Source organism: Drosophila mauritiana, chromosome 2R (assembly GCF_004382145.1).
Source record: "Drosophila mauritiana strain mau12 chromosome 2R, ASM438214v1, whole genome shotgun sequence".
Classification (NCBI taxonomy): domain Eukaryota; kingdom Metazoa; phylum Arthropoda; class Insecta; order Diptera; family Drosophilidae; genus Drosophila; species Drosophila mauritiana.
In genome coordinates, this window is record NC_046668.1 from 15,905,223 (window position 1) to 15,925,988 (window position 20,766).

The following is a 20,766-nucleotide window of genomic DNA, read 5'->3' on the forward strand; positions in this document are numbered from 1 at the left end:
GTATTATGAAAAAACGAATAAACTAGTTGTTGCTTAATACATATTGACTAATATTAAATAATTGTATGTGCATGAAATACGAAATGCCAATATTTTTTTCGTTTTAACACATTATCACCCGACATACACCTAAGATTCTGTTGTTGAAGAATCCATAAGAGAAGCAGATATTATTGTCATTGCTGTCAAGCAAACAAACATTTGCAGCATAAATATAAATAGATCTAAGAAACAGTAAATTTAAATATATGTATGGTACATATGTATTTATATATATTAATAACAGTTCTGTCGTCGCGTTGTCAACGCAGTGAGCAGTTGGCAACAATAACCATTCACACAAAACTGTGTTTCGCTCTGACTGTGAAATGCGGCATCTCCCTCTTCCTTTTTCACTTTGTGCTTGTGTGTTTGATGACGGAAAATTGCAAATAGATCGCTGAATATGGCCAAAAAGAAAAGCGAGGAGCACTCCGGTGCGGATGCGAACGACAGCGATTACCAGGAGGAGCCGAACTTTGAGGATCCGCCCGGGTTCGTGGACAACATTAGTGATGAAGGTGAAAATCCCCGACTGCCAGCGCAGCACACGCGGCGATCTAACCTCAATCCGTGTGCGGTGTGCGAAAGTTTGCATTTGCATATCTAATTAAATATATTCGTGATGCACTTTCAGATCTGCTGGGCGATATGCTGGCCCAGCGCCCCTCAGAGGCCGATGGCGTCGAGAGTGTGGTGGTAGTGGACAACATCCCGAAGGTGGAGCCGGTGCGCCTGGAGAAGCTGAAGTCTGTCATCAACAAGCTGTTTTCGAACTACGGAGACATTGTCAATGTGGTCTATCCCGTCGACGAGGAGGGCAAGACCAAGGGCTACGCCTTCATGGAATACAAGCAGGCCAGCCAGGCGGAGGAGGCCGTCAAGAAGCTCAACAATCATCGCCTAGACAAGAACCACACCTTTGCCGTCAATCTTTTCACCGATTTCCAAAAGTAAGTTCTCCTTGCAGCCGCATCAAGCAATGCAATTAATAAAATTTCATCCTTGCAGGTACGAAAACATCCCCGAAAAGTGGGAGCCGCCAACCGTGCAGACCTTCAAGGTGCAGAGCGATCTATACAACTTCATCAACGACCCGGACACTTATGACCAGTACTGCGTGGCGGCGGAGACTGCGCCCAACTGCGTACAGGTTGGTTTCTGGCAAAACGTATTGCCCGAACCCTTTGAGCTGGAGACCCGCGAACGCTTCACCGACACCTTCGTCAAGTGGTCGCCCCTGGGTACTTATGTGGTCACCTTCCACAAACCCGGCGTGGCCATCTGGGGTGGCAGTAGCTTCCAGAAGATCCAGAAGTTCCCCCATCCTGGTACCCAATTCGTTGAGTTTTCGCCCTGCGAGAATTACCTGGTGACCTACGGGCCCACACCCACGGGCCAAAAGATCATCATCTGGGACATTCGCACAGGAGCCGAGAAGCGTTCGTTTGTTGCCGATGGCATGTCGGTTCTTTCCATGTTCCGCTGGTCGCACGACGACAAGTTTGTGGCCCGCATGGGCGAGAATTCGATCCACATCTACGAGACACCCTCTTTCTATCTTCTGGACCTGAAGTCCATCAAGATTCCCGGCATTCGCGGCTTCTCTTGGTCCCCCACAGACAACGTGATCGCCTACTGGGTGGAGGAGCAGAACCAAATACCCGCCCGCGTTACCCTGATGGAGATCCCCAAGAAGCGTGAGATCCGTAACAAGAACCTCTTCCATGTTGCCGACTGCAAGCTTCATTGGCAAAAGTCCGGCGACTATCTGTGCGTTAAGGTGGATCGCTACTCAAAGTTGAAGAAGGACAAGAAGGACCTGGACGTCAAGTTTCTGGGCATGTTCTACAACTTTGAGATCTTCCACATGCGCGAGAAGGAGATTCCCGTCGACTCTGTGGAGATTCGCGAGCTCATTCTGGCCTTTGCCTGGGAGCCCATCGGCAACAAGTTCTCCATCATTCACGGCGAGACCAACTCGTCGAATGTGAGCTTCTACGAGGTGAACAAGGGTGTGAAGCCCAGCTTGGTGAAGCGTCTGGAAAAGAAGTCCTGCACGCATCTGTTCTGGTCGCCACGAGGTCAGTTTATCGTGATGGCCAACCTCACCATGGGTACCTTCGAGTTTGTGGACTCCACCAACGATTACATCATCACGTCGTCGCCCGATCATTTCCGCGCTTCCGAGGTCGAGTGGGATCCCACTGGACGCTACGTTGTGACTGGTGTCTCGTCATGGAAGGTGAAGGAGGACACCGGCTTCAACATGTACACGTTCCAGGGCCGCATCATCAAGCGTACCATCCTCAAGAACTTTGTGCAGTTCTTGTGGCGCCCGCGTCCTCCCACCCTGCTTAGCGAAGAGAAGCAGAAGGAGATCAAGAAGAACTTGAAGAAGTACTACGCTGCCTTCGAACAAAAGGATCGCCTGCGCCTTACCCGTGCCTCCAAGGAGCTGCTCGAGAAGCGCTCGCAGCTGCGCGAGACCTTTATGGAGTACCGCAACAAGCGTATCGCCGAGTGGGCGGATCAGAAGAGTCGTCGCATCATGCTGCGAGGGCGTAAGTATTCTGAAGAAAGAAATTGCTTAATTTTGCCAAATTATACATGTATCTTATCCTTACGCAACAGATGTGGACACAGACAACCTGGAAACTGACGAAGTGGATGAAGAAATTGTTGAATTTTTAGTCAAGGAAGAAGTCACTCTGCTGGAGTAGACGACCCCCTCAACGCCACACCAACGCTGTCGTCCCCTGCCTACTTCAAAGCGATCCTGTCGCCTCACATTTCGTGTCCGGGACGCGTCTACGCCCTGGTTGATGCCAGGGCCCTAATCCATTATCCAATACAGTAGCACGCGTCTGCTTGCAAACAACTCTAAGCGGAACCTTTGCCTATACATACAACATACGAACGTACGAATTATAAGCCCAAAAGTAAACTTCAACTTAATCAGCAATTGCGAACACAACATCTAATTAAATGACCTTTCTTGAGCACTCCCCTCCTTCCAGTATGCCTAATAGTAGATTTGCCATGTATTTGTATGTAAACAGCAAAAAGAAAACGAAAACAAAATACGTTTGGGGTATGTTTTTTTTATGTTTCATTCAAGGCGATAGACGATAGGTGGTGAGCAGGTGTGTAACAGTGGTCAGGTCAGTTGCCCATGGCAACCAGTTGAAAGGTCAAAGCAGGCGGCATATTGTTTGCCTTGCATTTTCCGTTTGGACTAACCTATGTAACATATGTAAGTATGGACGCCGCTCTAACCAGGAATACTGCAAAGAAGAAACGCAAGACCCATACGACCAGAGGGTATCGGAAAAGGGAGCAGGAGGTGCAAAAGTTGATGAGGGCAACGGAAGGCAGAATCTCTGGACAAGAACACGACATGGAGGCACGTAGCCTGGAGTTCTTTCATGGATTCGAGGGTGAGATGCAGCAGGAGAACGATTTTGCTTCCGCAGATGCTGGCCAGGAGAGCGACGAAGATTCTGGTGGGGAACTGGCTGCGGAACCAACGGATTCACCCTCCCACACATTTATACATATCGATCTGCACGATCCTCCTCTGGCCTGGAGTCAGCTCTTCAAGCAGCGCCACTACTATGATGAGAGCTTACTTTACCGACCGAGTAATACCCTGCACTTTCAGTTGCATTTGAGCGATTTGAGTGAGTTGAAGGACTCCCAGATCCGTATGCTGAACCGCTACCAGGAGCAGTCCAAAAGCAAGTCCGGTAAATTGGGCTCCGATCTGATTGGTCAGCTAAGTGGACAGAAGCCTGCGAGCTTCTTGATGGGGAAACATCTATATCGCACTGTGTGCCATAGGAGATTTCAGAGCGTGTTCTTCCCTCCCATGCCTCCAAGTGAGTTGAAGGGCCTGCCCTCCAGACGTTGCCTGAAATTGTGCCTCAAACAACTTCGGTTCAGCTTGCATCCTCAACTCTTGGAGGAGCACCGACTGGCCCAGCAGCTGGAGGATCTCTTCGATGTGTACAGCCAGCAGAGGAAGCAGAGGATCTGTCGGAAACTAAGGGAGGAGCTGGAGATAGCCCGCCAGGTGGCACTCAAGCTGCTCGCCTCAGCTGGCCAGGATCAGACGGCAGAGGTGAAGCGTCAATTAAAGCTGACCCGTCAGCTGAGGCAACGCTACTACGCAGAGTCCGCTGCCCAGCGTAATCTTCTCCAGCGCCTGCTAAAGCAGTGGGCCAAGTTGAAGGAGCTGCGCCGCCAGCAGCGATTCCAGTGCACACGTTTCCAGCTTGGCCTCCGTGTGGTCCATCCGCCCGACCTGGAGGCCTCCTATTGCGCGTGGAAAGAGAGCTTCGAAACGGATCTGGCCGAGGTGTATCGCGAGCACCTGGAGGTGTTTTACACCCGACTGCGTCTGTGGAGCGACCAGAACTCCCGCAGCCGCACAGCGACGGGCCACTTGAAGCCTCCACGGAAACCACAATTCGATCGGATTATGGCTAGCTTGAGGAAGGAGTACGACAAGACCTTTAAGGACCCGGAGGAACCCTATGTGGAGGTCTTCCGCCTGCATGCGGATGAAGCAACTGCCAGGTTGTCCATTCCAGGCGGGGATCAGCTGCCCAAGGCGCGTAATTACTTCCTAAAGATATTCCTGGACGGACAATTTGTGGGCCAAAGCAGGACCTACCGCCTGGAGCCGGATCTCCAGATATCCATCAACGAGTGCATGGGAGTGCTTTTGGAACGCTCTCTTCCAGAGAACCTCAACATATGGGTGGGTGGTAAACAGTGGGTTTCAGAGCCAGACTATATATAAAACTATCTTTTTCTAGCTCTACGAGAAGTCCACCTTGACCCCAAAGAGTCGCTGCCTGGCCCAGATGAGCACTCCGCTACTGTTGAGCTCCAAGGATGATGCAGTGCAGGAGAAGCTCAGTTTCCAGACTTTATCCTCCACCCAGTTGGCTGGTGACGTTTACATGTACTATGAGTACCGCTCCACGGAGGGATGGGGAAGTGCCCTTCACCTGGACGATGTACAAAGACTACCGGATGCACTGCGTCAGACTCTGTTGCCGCCGAGCTTGCCCGCTCTGCCGCAAGCCTCCAAAGAGCTAGTGACTCCCCGTCCGCCCAGTGGAAGAATAAGGAAGAGTCAGCTACCACCGCTGATATTTGCTGAACAGCAGCTTCAGTTCTGCGGCTTGGATGTCCTTCTGGATAACCGACGTTTCCAGCTACTCCACTCGCGTCATCAGCAGAGGAATCTGCACACCAAACAGCTGCGCTTCGTGCCCGCCCTGGAGCAGGAAATCTCGGAAGAGGAACCCCTGCCGGATGGCCGGGGAACAGTGCAGCTCCTGGAACCGGGCACCTACTGGAATCCCATCGATCTGCACAAGCATCGCGGACGAAAGTTCCTCCAGCTGCTGTACGAGGTGATTGCCAGCCAGAGTGCCAGGCGGGCCAAGGCCTTGCAGACGCCTCTGCCGCTGCTCCTCCTGGCCGAGGATTCGGATCGCTCATCGGCCACCGGTTGGACAGCCCTTTGGCGGGCTTTTTGCTCCGTTTTCCAAGGACAACGCAACCCCCTGCCCAGGGAACCATCTGGTTGGTCGGGTCAGCAATCCGGTCCCGATCTCTTCAAGAGCTTCTGCGTTTCGCTCCACGTGGTGCGGGCCACTGGAGTCCCCGTGCGCAGTCGCCACATCCTGAATCTCAATGAGCGGCGCTCCAGCGCTGGTGGCGATATGAGCACCAGTCTGTTTGTCACGCAGAGTGAGTAATGTTTAGATAATCCAATTACTCATTTCAAGGAGATTTGAGTTAAACACCTATCTTCCCTTCCAGCTCTCATGTACTCCAATGTGCGACCCTTTGTGACCCTAAGCTATGGACAGCGTTTGTGCCGCAGTCGCACCGCCGAGGGCAGTAATCCCACCTGGAACGAGCAGCTGCAGCTGCAGATCCAGAGTCAGTTCGGCGATCTCCGCGAGGATCTGAAGATCAGTCTGTTCGACGAATTGGTTGAGCAGCAGTACAGCGACGAGGCATCCGATTTGTACCAGCGGGTGCAGTGCAACTGGTTGGGCGAATTCCGGGTGCCCATCAACAGCTTACTGGCCAGTCGCAAGGTGAGTCATTTCATCGGGCAAAGCTATTCAACCATGCAAACCATATTCCCCATATCTCCTAGTTCGAGGGTTGTATCGAGTTGGCCATGCCAAAGGTTTTGGTGGGCTACAAACGGCCGTTGATAGATTCCGTTACGAACATGCCAACGGATCAGTATCCGGAGTTCAAGGAGGCAGTGCATCTGTGGTTCTACCTGAGCATCGAACCCGGCGGTGGAGACCTAATGCCCCTGCAGTCCTGCGCCTTGGCATGTGCGGAGAAGCCAGAACTGCAGCAATACCTCGGCGAGAGGAGATTGGAGCTTCAGCAACTTCTTCCTCAGCCGCAGCGCTATGTGGAGCCACTGGTGTGCACTGCCCAAGGGAAGAGGGTGTGTCTCACCAGACTCCTGGATGCAGTGCCCCTTCCACCAGCTGCTGTGCCCAGCGGCGAGAATCCTCTGGAGATCTGCATTCGCTACGTTTCGCTGCTGAGCCAATTGCGCAGCTATGATCCCTGCCAGGGATTCCGTGGCGTTTGGCTGGACAATCAATCCCTGCTGGACAGCACCTGGTGCTCGGTCAAGGATCTGGGTGTCCTGCTATGTAACTACATGCTGTCCTTGGGCCTGGAGTGCTGGCTAATTCTGGGAGTGGCCTGTCCCCATGGCGAGTGCTCCTTTGTGCTCTTCCGCCAGCCGGAAACTGCTGAGCTCTTCTTCGTCTCCCCCGCCACTGGAAAGAGATACCAGCTGCAGGATGTGCATTGTCCACTTAGACGCATATATTGTGTGGTGGGGAAGGATAATGTAAGTTGGACTCTATGCTGTCTCCTTACGTTTGTCCTAATCCCTTAGTTATTTCCCAGATTTATTTCAACATTCAGACGGAAACCCGTGTCAGCATGACGCACTTTAATTTTCAGGATGGCGCCTGCTGGTTTCCACTCTTCAGTCGGCGAGTTCCTGCCCCCCAGAGTGGAATCCAGAAGCTGGACTACGCGTACAAGAGGAGCTACGAACTCAGCCAGCTGCAGAAGCAGATTGAGCGCAAGATCATGAAGAAGATCAGTGCGTGGCGCACCACCAGGAAAACCATCTGGAATCGGTGGGTATATGCCCCCCAATCATCTATAGATTAGCAATAGCTAATGGCTTCGGTCCACAGAGCCTTTCAGCCGCGCCTCCACAAAATCCTTTGCGACATGGAAGGCCTATCCACCTTCTCCAGAGGCCGATATGATGAGCCCATATTCAGCGAGCAACTGGAACGAGAGTTTCCCAACTACAGGGTAAGCCTTGCTATCTTTCGAATCAAATAGATATGAATAGGAAATATCAAGGTGGATTTGTCTTGTCAAGAAATTTAATGCTGGAACTTTATAAATTTTAAGGGAACCGCTTTCCTATAGATATGAAACTGTAGATATAACTTATCCACGATTTAAATGTTCGCAATTAGGCTTTCCTGCTAAAAATCGCATATTTGTGTCGAACAATGAAGTCAGCAATTAGTTTGATATTTATAACGACAGCGGTTCACCTGGTGGAGCTATCAGTGGGTCGTCGTCACCAGCCGACCCCTGCCCTGCCCTACCCTACCCCACTCATCAATCACTATCGCAATCGATCACTAACCCCGTTTGCCCGCAGCTCTACGGCTTCACCCTGAACTTTGCGTACACCAATCTGGCGGCGATATCGGAGCGCATCCGGACCAGCTGCATCCACTACAACCACGACGCCTCGGTGGAGTTCTGTGTGGCCGTCCATTTGCACGCCCACGCCAACGATGTGCTGTCCGTGTGGCTGTTTCTGCTCTCCATGGTGCCACTGGTGGAGTGAGTCACACTCCGCAGCCCAGAAGTCGGCACACTCAGAAATGCCAGAGGCAATCCCCCTGCCATTAGGGATTCGCTTATCTCGGTTCAGTTTACAAGTGCAAGCGTAGCCGCATGGACTGATTTTTATCGCAAACGCCCAACTGACGGCCGAAAGAGGCCCGAAATGAAATCTATTTAATTTGGTTTACAGCCCGAAAAATGTATAAAAACATATATATATATATAAATATATGTGTGGCTAGAGAATAAAAACGCGTGTAGTTGTATGCAGTGATAAGGCGGTGACGGGGACACAGGTACCAGGTGTCGAAGTTGGCACTGGGTTAGTTCGCCGCGCACCCTGACACCGTCCACATCGCCTGACATCGATTGCACAAGCCCATGTCGCAAAGCATGTTCCCAAAGCTGGCCGAGGATTATGCGAAGTTCAAGCGCTATGTGAAATGGCTGTACACCCTCTACGAACTGAACACACAGATCGCCATATGTGAGCCGTGGGAAAAGGTCTTCCTCAGTGAGTACTAATGGACTGTGCCCTTTCCTTTCCTTCGGAAGGCGAAGATTAGCGCCGCACCACCATTCGTATCTACGGAGTATCAACTTTGGCGCGATATATTGTCTTTACCCATCGATATCTTATCTATGCCGGTCACTCGGCGGACTTAGTCATGGAACCTGCTAATGGATTGTTATGTCGCACCATGCTATTTTCACTTTTAGATGTCCTCCTCGGCAGCTTCGTCTCCCTGATCCTCTACGCATCCTTTGCCTTTGTGCCGGGCTATTGTGTCACCGTCTTCCAGCTTTTGTGGCCCCAAACGAGCGTGCAAAATCTCACCAGCGTTTGCAGTACGAGTACGGAGGGCTTTTGCGCCAACGAAAGCGGATCAGTAATAACATAATCTTAGTGTAGCTTATCTTAATCAATAAATAATTTAATACCTAGCGGGTAACGACGTTTCTTTCAATTGATTTGGCGGTTTTCGTTTTGAATTTGTACAGCATTGCCAGGCGACAAAAGAATATGCAAGTCGCCAACCTTGGTGGAAAACCCTGCTTCCGATTACATTTCAAATCGATTTAAAATCGATAAGTGTAGTGAAATTAATCGATTGCCTCGCATAAACATTCATTTTGCATTTAGCTTGTTTGTTTTCTTTTTTGTGGTTTCATGAATTAGTTTAACCATGTCTAACGACAAGCGCACCATTTATGTGGGCGGCCTGGCCGACGAGGTCACAGAGAGACTGTTGAACAATGCCTTCATACCGTTTGGCGATATTGCAGATATCCAAATGCCGGCGGACTACGAATCACAACGACATCGAGGATTCGCCTTTATAGAATACGAACAGAGCGAGGATGCGGCTGCGGCAATTGATAATATGGTAAGAAGTTTTAGCACAAGTAGATCAACCTGCAGAGGAAATACAACGAATCAACCATTTCCAGAACGACTCGGAGCTCTGCGGACGCACAATTCGCGTGAACTTGGCGAAACCAGTGCGCGTTAAGGAGGACAGTTTCAAGCCTATCTGGGCAGATGATGACTGGTTGCAGAAGCATGCGGGAGCCACGTTGCAGCCGGAAGGCGGCGAACCGGAGGCAGAGAAAGTGGAAACGCCATCCACGGGGCCGGCAGTCATCGAGAAGGCAGAGAAACGTAATCCACAAGTCTACTTTGACATACGGATTGGTGGCAATGACGCCGGTCGCATTGTGATGCTCCTCCGGGCAGATGTGGTACCGAAGACGGCGGAGAACTTTCGGCAATTGTGCACCCACGAGCAGGGCTACGGCTACAAAGGCTGTTCCTTCCACCGCGTGATACCCGAGTTTGTAAGTTAATTATTTGGCAACGTTTTCCTCATTTTTACATTCTTTCCATTCAACAGATGTGCCAAGGAGGCGACTTCACCAACAACAATGGCACCGGCGGCAAGTCCATCTATGGCAAAAAGTTCAACGATGAGAACTTCAATCTGAAACACAACAGTTTTGGAACTCTTTCCATGGCCAACTCGGGCGCCAACACAAATGGCTCGCAGTTTTTTATATGCACCACAAAGTAAGCTGCTTTTACAATATAATACTTAACTGAACTGTATCCTTCTACTAATACATTTCTTTTGTTCTACAGAACAGATTGGCTGGACAACAAGCACGTCGTCTTTGGCCATGTCATCAGTGGCGCCGAGGTGGTGCGAAAGATGGAACGTTGTGGCTCCAAGTCGGGCACTCCCAGCCAAAAGATTGTCATATACTCCTGTGGAGAACTCAAATAAAGAAGCTTCCCAACTAGTGTACTCTTCAACGTTCTCATTTATTGAAAAAATCCACTAAGTCATAGGTATAGGATGCAGGAGAATCCTACTGGAAGTAGGTCCTGGGCTTCCTGAACGAGAACAGTTTCCTGTTGCCCTTGTGGTGGACACGCTGGACCAGAGGGAACTTGATCTTTGAATCGTGGAACTGCTTGACGTGCACGCGGCGGGTCTTGGCGGCAGGGATCGAGTCCACCTTAATGATCTGGATGGAGTGGGCACGGGCACGGTGGCGGGCTCCCATGTCGCGGTAGCACTGAGTGACGGCACCGCCGACAGTCAGGTCACGGTACTCGCGGTACATGTTGTGGGTGCCCGAGCGGGAATCGTAGCGCAGCCAGATGCCGAAGTTCTTGATCTTCACGGGCGACGTCTCGTACACCTGCTTGATGGACACGATCTCGCCGGTGGTCTTCTTGAACTTCTTCAGTTGGCGAAGGAAGTACCAGAAGCGGGATTTGGCCACGATGTTGTCGGGGGCAAAGATGCGCATCTTGTAGAGGGGAGTCTGGGGCTCCTTCTCGCTGGGCAGCTTGCGGCCCACGACCTCGTACTCCTTCAGCTGCAAATGGGATTTGGATTAGTTTAATTGGTCTACATAAAACAATTGTAAACAAATGCGAACACTAGCAGGCAAACAAACACACGCATGGCTGTTGGTTTTTGAAGGTTATGTTTTCGGCGGCACACAGCAGTTGTTTTTCAATTATATTGAATATGTTTGAATAGTTAGTTATAAATTCGTTCTGAATAATAGTTTCTCACAATTATGTAAATTACTTTTGTGAGTTGGATAGGTTTACATTTTTACGAAAAGTGGCTCGGAAAACATTGTCCACGACAATTTTCACTCCCAAGTCGTTTTTACACAGAAATTACGGAGTTTTCAAAAATCCATCGTTTACGCCAAATGGGCAATGTGTTTGCTTATCTGTTGCACGCATTTTAAACTAAAATAATGATTGTTTAAATCATTTTTTTTGACAAATACTAACCAATCCCTTGGCTCTCATGTTGAACGTTCACGCGAAAAGGAAACGGAAAGAGCTTGTCAAATCGATATGACACTGAACCTTGATTCAGGGACGGAAAAAACTATCGATAGCTAACTACGAATAATATTTATGATTTATCCACTGTGATACTGAACGTGTTGTAATGGTTTGTTTGATATTCAGATAATTACTCAAGATAATACTTTTAAATAGCCCTTGTATAAAAGATTTTAACAATAATCGATGATACTGGCCAAGTATCGATATGAAACACTGAACCGCAAGCGAACAGCGCAGCGATGCCTGTCACACGGTTGCATTTTTGGCAGTCACACTAGCACGCTGCGCCAGCTATCGAACTATCGTCCATCACTAGCTTCTGCGCGTGTTTCAATGGCATGGCTGTAAAAAAGGCGAAAAATATTGCTAAAAACTAGTTTTTCACGCTTTATTCGAGCGCTCCCCGCAGCCAAATTGTGAAATATCCAATCCCCATACGCTACTCAACGTGCTGCTACTAAAATACGGTGAAAAAGTGCGCGAACAAATCGAGCAGAACATAAAATGCAAAGCGTGTACGGCGACGTGCAAAAAGAAGAACATTTTTTACCCCGCACAAGAGACGCGCAAAAAGGCAAAAAGGCAATTCGACAATATCATTGTGCTTCTGGTCGAAACTAAGCCCAACGGCAATTGCGTGTACTTGTGAAATCTGTTTTCTTTACATATGCGAGTCCTGCGAGTTTATAAACAATTGAAACCAGGCGTTAATTGTATAAGTTCGTCGTGGGGAGGGGGCGCCCCGCTCTCCTTCCGAGCCGTCTCGGCTCGTCCAATCCTATCCGCTGGGCAAATTCTCTCGGCCTCTCGGTTTCGGTCTCTTTTTGGTTCAGTTGTGCAGCGAACTTCCGTGAAATCGGTTGTTGTTTTGGCTACGTTCTCTCCTTGCTGTTTGCGCGCGTAAAATTCATCGCTCTTTCTCTCTCTCGCTCTTGCCTTGCCACTCTCTGTACCGTTCTTCTCTCCCTCTGCCGCCTACAATTTGTGGGAAAATTCTACCTAAGCAGGGTACAGCAACAAGAACAAGAACAGCAATAATACGCTGAGCAAAAACAACAACAACAGCAACGCACAGGAGGAGAGCAGGTAAATAAACGTGCATAATTGCTGTACATTTTGATTGTAGTGTCCATTCCAAGAATATTTCAAGTAAATTCGTTTATTTTTAGCAGTAAGTGGCTCTCTCGTTGCCATTTTGTTAACATTTATTTTGGTATTTTCAATTATTTTGACTTTTCTTTTGCACCAGGGCTGCAAGATCAACCAATGACCGGCGATTTTTGTGCAATCCAAATGTTTATGCCGTTAATATTCTGAAAAATTTATCGTGTATACCCCCGCATAAACGATTAGCCTTTGCTGTCATTCTAATTTTTTTTTTATCGAAATACCAAACCCAATATCTCACGTAATAATAAATTTGTTTCATTTCGCTTTCAGCTGCGTAAAGAACAACGAAAAGCATACAAGAAAAAGAGCGAGAACCGGAACGGATTCAACGCCAACGGCATGCAAAGGTAATGAATATAATAATTTTTGCCTAAAGTGCGTTTAATTTATTAGCGCTCTGATTATTTGTTTTTCTCTCCTTTTCTTAAATATTATTATTGTTTTATTGCTGACAGCGTGTGACTGCAGAAAATATGATGGAAGCATTGGATCAGCAACAAGCCAAGCTAACGTCTAACCGAGATGATGGAGAAGCGGGAACAGGATCGGAAACGGGATCGGGAGCGGGCACCGGGGGAGGTGCAGCTGCCGGCGAGGAAGACGACATCGAAGAACTTCATTATGTGCTGGACCTGGCGAAGGAGGAAAGCGAGAGCCACCAACATGGAGAGAACAACAACGCTAAAGAAAATGAGGATGGGAAGCCGAAAAAGAAGGATGACGTGATAGATGTAACCATGGCAAATGGCCAGGGTTTCAGAGACACACCTGAGGAAGAGACGACGAGAACGGAAGAGACACCCGAAACGGAAGAGACAGAGCAGGCAGAGGAATCTCTTCAAAATCTACGGAAAAGCAAAGATACACCAGTCGATTTAGGAGCAAATTGCTTGACAATTGCCTCTCCCTCTAATGATCTTGTAAAGCAAGAGCTTGTCGAAGACAAATCAGAGGAACTCAAAGAACCAGCCAGCATCCCACTCAATGAACAGTTAATAGATGATATTGAACTTAAGACCGAAGTGGAGGACAAATCGGACTCCTCCCATATGGAGTTCTTAACGGATTCGGAAGAGCAGCCGTCAGAGTCTTTAGGGGCAAATCATGAGTCCGAAATCGAAGAAAAGGTGGACCATTTCCAGCCAAAAGAATCTGACAGCAATGAAGTGGAGGAAAAGTATTTTCGATCAGCTAATCAAGATTCCGAAAGCGAAATCGAGGAAACAGTGTACACCCCGCCAGTGATAAATCTTGAAACAGATTCTGAAAGTGGGGATAAAGAGTTCATATCTATTAAAGATAATGAGAGTCCTGTTTTGGAGATTGAAGGAGGGACAGAAAAGTCTCAGTCTTCAAAAGATCTTTACAAAGCTGACGTTGGTGAATACGTTTCCACTGCAGAGCCAAAAGTGGTTGAGACTGCATCGCAACCAACTGGTGTACCTTCTTTAGAGGGATCCGATACACTGGATTCTCCTTCGCTGACAATGGATGTGGATCTTCCATGCAGCGAAGACGGAGCGCCTCCTAATGTCATTAAAATCGAGTCTGATTTGGAAGATGAATCACACAGTGATAGTGTCAAGTTGAAAGAACATACTGTAGAGGTCGTTCCGTTAATAAAACTCAATGGGGCTCATAAAGCTTTGAAAGAAGAGAAGCTCGTAGACAAGGAGGTGGAGGATCCCGGCCAAGAGCTGAAAGACCCCAAGGAACAGTCTGTGATAACAAACCACACTGGCAACAACACTAAGGAGGAGGACCCTACCGCTTCTCAGGTGTCTGCGCTTTCCCTGATTCTACCCGTTGGTACGACCCGTAGCAGAAGCATAAGCAGCAGGAGCAGCACCGTAAGCTCTGCTTCGCAGCCGCATCTGGTCATTGATCATCCAGAGAGCGAGCACAATGCCAAACCGCCGGCTCTGAAGCTTTCGCTAAAGCGCAGGCGCAGCAAGAGTTCCTCCGTCAGCCAACCCGAAAAACAAACAAAGGTGGAGTCAAGTGGCTCCGTTCCCTCGCTGCTTCTACAACGTCTTCAGAGCAATTCCAATGTGATTCCGCCTGTCACCTCTACGGAGTCCCAACAAGTCCTTAGTTGTGCAAAGTGCAATTTGCAGTTCGATTTCGAAAGGTTTCAGGAGCTGAACAAGCACCAGGCCCAGTGCCGCGGGATCCAAAGCACGAATAGTTCCCAGCTATCGCAGAAGCAGGAGCGCTTCTTTCGTTGCTCCCAGTGTTGCAGCGTTCACCAGTGCTGGCACTTTTTTCTCCACATGCGTGAAGTCCACCGTCGTTACATTTGTCTATATTGTAACCATGTGTATCCCAGTGTAGAGAAGCTGTCGCTGCATCTAGAAAACAAGCATGACATCGACCAGAGTCACTTCGCGAAGGACGCGTGGGACCAGCAGCAGAGTAAGGAGGATAGAGCCCGGCATCTCGTTTGTTGCACATGTCAAGCCACTTTTGTCCGAGGTTCTGAGTTTGAGGATCACGATTGCTCCCAACTGATGCAGCCGTGTGCTTTGTGCAATCGAAAGGGTGACCATATCATAGGCTGCAAGAACAACAAACGGAAGCCTTTGAAAAGGCGACGAAAGGTCCGTAGACCTCCGGAACCACCACTACCGGTGCCCCAGGAGGCGGTTGAACAACCCGTTCCCGTAGAGTCAATACCGGAGCAACTTCCCCAACAGTTGCAGCTGCAATCGGATATACAAAATCTTTTCCCTGCAGAAAACAGTAAGAACACATTTAAATTTGAAATTTTTGAGATCATATATCTAAATTTCGTATAGTTCCAGCGCCAGAGCCCGTAGAAGATCCTCCAGCGCCTCCCATTCCGAAGTTGGTTGTGCCCAAAATTATGTTGCGGGTGCCTAAGGAATTTCAGAAGTCTGTGGATGCAGCCCTTAGCAGTACGGATACGGAGGACGAGGAGCTAGAACCGGCACAGCCGGTGGAAGAGGCAGTGTCGGCACCACCAGAGGAGCTACCCTTTGATGCACCACCTCCTCCACCGCCAGCGCTTAGCTATGATGACTCGACTTCGTCTAAGCTAAATCGTGTTCTGGCGGAACTGGAGCGCACCAAGCTGGACATTGAGCGAACCAAGGCGGATATAATTACCAAAAAACAGTCCAAGGTTATTATGGCCAATGCACATTTGGAAAACGTTGTGCCACAGGTTGCAGATCCTCCTCAGCACCTGCAGCCACAGCAGGAGGAACAGCGTCGTTGGTCACTAACGCCACCTGCGTCGCCCCACAACAATCACGTCAATCTTCCAGAACCTCCCCCAGCTTTAATTACGGAATTTCAAGATAAGCCCGATGCAATGCGTCGCAACAGCCTCGGCAGCGATTGCATGGACATGGATGATAGTTTGAATGCACCTGAGATGGAAGATAGTAGGGATTTGACGGAGGAACAGAAGGAAACTCTGGAGCCAGCCTCACCTTCGCAGGAAACTCAAACTGCTGACGAACCGCTTGCCATTCAGCCGCTTCCACCCGCCGATGGCATAATGGTAGCTGGACCCGACACCCACACGGTGGATCTGCAACTGGATCGTCCTCTCGACCGGTTTTCAATGGTAGATTTTGTGCGTTTGTGCCTAAAATCTGTGTACTCCTTATGCCTATATTGCAATCACGCTCGAAGGATCGCAGTAAATGTAAAACAGTTGGTGATTCATTTAATAGGCCAGCACAGATTTACAGCTACGGTGGATAGCATTACAGCTGAGGAACTGTACGCAGAGACAATTGTAGCCAAACTAAAAAGCTTTCTTCCGAACCTTGAAAACGAGTATATGAATGCTGCCAGTTGTTGCAGTTTGGAAAATGGCAAGTACGTAGAGCCGTTCAATGAGCGAATTTACGAGTGCTTCACCTGCCGCTTTGTGACCTCCACTCACAAGGAGCTGTACACTCACAACAGAAGACTGCACATTAAGTCGAACATAACGTGCGTAATGTGTCAAACGAACTTCTATAGCTACAGCGAGATTTTGTGTCATATTTGTCCTGGAGAGGTAGCAGGAAGTGTTTATGATCTTCAGTTCCGGTGCTGTCTCTGCGACATGGCTCCATTGCCCTCCGCCTTTAGGCTGATGGTGCATCTGAGGAAGCAGCACCAGGCTTGCGATATCTGTCTGGAGGATTGCCAGAGCCAATCGAAACTGTCATCTCACGTGTGGAAGCACAAGTTGCTACATTTGTGCTATCGTTGTGGTATCGCCTATCGCAACAAGCAGGATATTTCAAAGCATCTATTCTGGAAGCACGGAACGGAGAGTGCAGGATGCAAACAATGCCTACAAAAGCGCTGGCGCCATGTCTACCACTTTTGCGTGCCTCCCGCAGAATTTCCATGCGAGCAATGCGGTTTTGTTTTCAGCAAAGCTATATACCTGGAGGTGCATCAAAGAATGCATACTGGGGATTTCCGCTATGCGTGCACCGAGGAGGGCTGCGAAGAGAAATTCGTGTCGCGCAAGCTCTTGCTAAAGCATGCCAGCAGTCATGTGGCGAAGGAACTGCCCCAAGAAGCTTCCGTTGAGCAGGCGACCGATGCAGCATCACCCCAAAAGTTGGAGGATATAAAGGAGGAGCTGGAAGAAGGCGAAGACAAAAAAGAAGGAGCACATAATGAAGAAAAACTCTTGCCCGAGTCGTTAACCAATAACGAGACCCCCAAGAAGGAGGAATCGGACCGTATCGATAATTCAATAGAGCCGCCACTCAGTAAATCTGAGAATCGAAAGCGGCGCAAGAAGTCGAAGCGCAACAAGGAATCTTTGGAAGACCTTAATCTTATCGCACCCAATCTCTCGGAGTCGGATAGCAGTGATGACAGTGATTCAGATGCACCGAGAAGCAGCCACCAGGAGCAGCCTAAGCTGCCAATGAGATCCTCTGTGGATGATCTGGATATGCCCAAGGTGATGCTGTCGCCATCCTCCGAGAGTGACGCCGATGAACTTGATGTGAAATCCAAACTTGAGGATAAGGAAAAGCCTTCCGACGACTCTAATGAAGAAAAGGCTCTTGATGCCGATGATGAATTGGAGCCCAAGAAGGAGGAAGATCAAGTGGATGTCTCAATCTGGAAAAACCTCCTTCAAAATCAGGCGGTGACCATCCCGGAAGAGCAGGCGGTTAAGGATGAGGAAAAGGAAGACTTGTTAGCCAATCTGCCGCCCGCAAAGCTGCACGTTGCCTGGTCTGATCACGATTATTGCAAGTTGTACCGCACGCCTGCACCCTCACCTGTGAAACAAAAGTCCGCTAACAAATCATCGATCAAAACGCCCGGTGAGAATGCATCCAGTGATAGCGACAGCTCAAGTAGCTCCAGCTCCTCAGACTCCGATTCCTCGAGCTGTTCATGCGGGTCCAACTGTAGCTGTAGTTCTAGCAACAGCAGTAGTACCAGTGGCAATTCCGACGATTCAGATAGCTCTACTGCTCGTGGATCTCCACAGAAACGATCTCGTAAGAAATCTTTAAAGGTAAAGAAGAGCTCAGAGTCACTCAAAAACGATCAGAATGGTCAAATTGAGCAGGATCAAGTGGAGGATACGACTGCCGTGAATGAAAACAATAATCCTGTTGCACCACCTTCTCCCAAGCCTCCGATGTACAATGAGTCGGACTTCGATACAGCTTTTTCGGATACAGATGAAGAGTTCTACGACTCCCATCCTCAGAAGCTGGCCAACGAACTGCTGACCCAAAAGCGAGAAGCTCTAATGGCCGAGCATGCCCCACTGCGACCGAGCAACAATTATGACATTGTGGAAAACAGTCGACCCTCAACTCCTTCTCTTCCGGAGGAGGCTTCTGCTTTTGCTGATAAGCGGGAAAAGGTGAGGAACAAGAAAAAGAAGCGGGAACGAAAGTCTACGTGTAAATCTGGCAAGCTACAGCCGGTTGCTAGTACTGCAACCCCACCCATGGATAGGATACCCGGAATGCCTGGAATGATTGCACCTCTGGAGCCACCGACTCCTATACTGTCGCATCCAGAATCTTCTCTGTTCCCTGTAACGCCACTTACTCATCGCCAACTGCAATCGTCCATAACGAGAATGAGTGAGGGCAGCAGCTGTTCCGATGCCGATGCCCAGCTAAAGCGTTCGAAACGCCAGCGTAGGCCCAACAAGTTCTATGGCTATACGAGCGACGATGAAAACATGAGCGCCGTTCTAGCGCCACCGCTCCAGGTGGGAATGCAGCTCATTAAACCGCAGCCACCACCACAGTTGACCTGGGCCAAGGAGGATCTGCCCACACCGCCAAAGCAGCGAAACAGGAATAATAATAACAGTAGCCACCACCATCACTCACACAGCAATGGTGGAACTTCATCGGCCGGATCCTCGCGAAAGAGAAGCAAACAACGATCGCTGTTTGGCGCAGGAGGATCTCGCCCAGCCAAGCGTCACAAGCCCGATCCAGAGGATCACTTGCCACCCATTCCAACCCTCAAAATCCGGCCTAGCCTGCTGCCCACCACGGCTCCACCGTCGGACAGTAGTGAAAGCAGCTCTGATGACGAGGAGGCGGAGGTTAATGTGACCAGTGTGGTTCCGGCTCCACAACCGGCGCCACCTCCAGTTTTGCCAACTCCTTTACCGGTGGCATTGCCAGTTCCACCACCACCGCCGCCTGCGGCCACTGCTTTCAATCAACCCATACCACCAGCGCTGCTACCCAATCCCGGATTCGCCACACTGCAGTACTTCAAGGCGAACAACATACGGTATCCCATTCGACCGCCGGCGGGAGCGCGTCTCGCTCGCGAAGGAGAATCCGTGTACTGCTACTGTCGCTGTCCGTACGACGAGGTCTCCGAGATGATCGCATGCGACGGGGACAACTGTCTGATCGAGTGGTTCCACTTCGAGTGCGTGGGCATTATGGTGGCGCCGCAGGGCAAGTGGTTCTGTGCCGAGTGCAGGCCCAAGTACTCTGAGGGTATCTATCAGGGCGCCAAGCCGCAATGAATGAACGCGGATTAACTGCATCATTGGTTCCTCCTACCACAAATAAACAACTATAACTACAAACCCCACTACAGAATGGATTACGCTTATTAATTGATAAAAACATATAGTCGCTCATCCCTGGCGATCGTCTAAGGATAAGAAATCGATGTCTTATCTACTAAAGAAATAGAGCTAGACTAAGAAGTATCGTACTTGTAAAATTTGCGGGCGGAATGTAACCCCAGGCTCAAAAGAGCTCTCCGAGGAGAGCCTAAGCTAAGCTAATTGTAATATAAATATTCGCAACAAGAGTATCCCATTATATATACATTTCTATATTCGCTTAAATCGTTTGTAAATATCGATGGCTGCATATTTCGTATGCACTTTGTAAAATAGCTAGATTACTCGATAGATACCATAAACACTTAGGAAATAGGTTATACACCTATAAATAGCAGTCCCAAGTATAGTTCATAACTAATTATACTATATATACACGTAATGACTATGATTAGAACAAAAAATCGAAAGCCAGCTGCAAATCGGAATGCAATGGATTATGAAAAAATAAACATGCAACATTGTGAGACGTATACAAAAACAATTATTAAAACGAATTGTACTAATTTGTTTGGTCACTCGCTCGCTGATGGGTCCTAATATGAGTTCATCAATTTATAAGGTAATGAGCGGATCATTTGGATAAATAATTGGTTGTTCTAAAAGTGAAGCAGGTGGATGGGCCTTTTGAATAATAAATTGCAATTTATTAAAGGTCACATGGAATATGGAATCAATTTTTTAATTCCAGTAGAATATCACCAGCTTTGTACCGATTTTGTGAGCTACTTCAGAAGCAGCTTTTCGAATTCCGAATTGGCGAAAATAAGTTAATATTACGCATTTCGCCTTTCAGGGAATTCCTCTAATGTGGCCAATACTCGTTAACCCACCCGTCCGGACTGGGTTTAATATCCTGGAAAGGAATGCCACGTTCCCGGCTCTGATTATGCCCAAGTAAATGCAAATAAGCCACGACAAGGCGGCTAATGTTGTTGTAGTTGCTCACGATGAATGGACACGAATGGCGCCAGGGTCAGCAGTGGGGTCATCCCACCATCCACCCATCCATTCAGAAGCCTTCCTCGTTCGGGGGAGTTTCGGTTTGTTTACCAAACAGCACGTAGATTTAATTGCTGTTGTGGGAAGGAGTCGCTCCGGGCGAGACCCTTTG

At 49.0% G+C, this 20,766-nt stretch overlaps 6 protein-coding genes across 6 annotated transcripts; 5 read left to right on the forward strand and 1 right to left on the reverse strand.

Moving 5' to 3' along the window:
- The first annotated feature begins 370 nt into the window (after positions 1-370).
- On the forward strand, positions 371-3,125 carry LOC117135589 (eukaryotic translation initiation factor 3 subunit B). Its single transcript, XM_033295923.1, has 4 exons — positions 371-560; positions 677-992; positions 1,051-2,603; positions 2,674-3,125. The coding sequence occupies exons 1-4, from the start codon at positions 446-448 to the stop codon at positions 2,760-2,762; spliced, it is 2,073 nt and encodes a 690-aa protein (XP_033151814.1). The 5' UTR covers positions 371-445; the 3' UTR covers positions 2,763-3,125.
- Positions 3,126-3,205: 80 nt separating this feature from the next.
- Positions 3,206-8,109, forward strand: LOC117135588 (coiled-coil and C2 domain-containing protein 2A). Its single transcript, XM_033295922.1, has 7 exons — positions 3,206-4,804; positions 4,863-5,808; positions 5,881-6,164; positions 6,227-6,952; positions 7,012-7,250; positions 7,311-7,434; positions 7,796-8,109. Exons 1-7 carry the CDS (start codon positions 3,302-3,304, stop codon positions 7,985-7,987), a joined length of 4,014 nt encoding a protein of 1,337 aa, XP_033151813.1. The 5' UTR covers positions 3,206-3,301; the 3' UTR covers positions 7,988-8,109.
- A 137-nt stretch (positions 8,110-8,246) lies between these two features.
- On the forward strand, positions 8,247-8,930 carry LOC117135592 (serine palmitoyltransferase small subunit B). The gene is made up of 2 exons (XM_033295927.1): positions 8,247-8,500; positions 8,707-8,930. The coding sequence occupies exons 1-2, from the start codon at positions 8,368-8,370 to the stop codon at positions 8,886-8,888; spliced, it is 315 nt and encodes a 104-aa protein (XP_033151818.1). The 5' UTR covers positions 8,247-8,367; the 3' UTR covers positions 8,889-8,930.
- A 169-nt stretch (positions 8,931-9,099) lies between these two features.
- Positions 9,100-10,292, forward strand: LOC117135590 (peptidyl-prolyl cis-trans isomerase E). Its single transcript, XM_033295924.1, has 4 exons — positions 9,100-9,374; positions 9,439-9,825; positions 9,882-10,054; positions 10,127-10,292. The coding sequence occupies exons 1-4, from the start codon at positions 9,174-9,176 to the stop codon at positions 10,269-10,271; spliced, it is 906 nt and encodes a 301-aa protein (XP_033151815.1). The 5' UTR covers positions 9,100-9,173; the 3' UTR covers positions 10,272-10,292.
- Positions 10,286-11,410, reverse strand: LOC117135591 (60S ribosomal protein L18a). Its single transcript, XM_033295926.1, has 2 exons — positions 11,306-11,410; positions 10,286-10,872 (listed from the first exon to the last, which is right to left on the reverse strand). The coding sequence occupies exons 1-2, from the start codon at positions 11,321-11,323 to the stop codon at positions 10,357-10,359; spliced, it is 534 nt and encodes a 177-aa protein (XP_033151817.1). The 5' UTR covers positions 11,324-11,410; the 3' UTR covers positions 10,286-10,356.
- A 248-nt stretch (positions 11,411-11,658) lies between these two features.
- Positions 11,659-20,136, forward strand: LOC117135418. Its single transcript, XM_033295570.1, has 4 exons — positions 11,659-12,451; positions 12,806-12,882; positions 12,991-15,277; positions 15,334-20,136. The coding sequence occupies exons 3-4, from the start codon at positions 13,009-13,011 to the stop codon at positions 19,545-19,547; spliced, it is 6,483 nt and encodes a 2,160-aa protein (XP_033151461.1). The 5' UTR covers positions 11,659-12,451; positions 12,806-12,882; positions 12,991-13,008; the 3' UTR covers positions 19,548-20,136.
- The last annotated feature ends 630 nt before the right edge of the window (positions 20,137-20,766 follow it).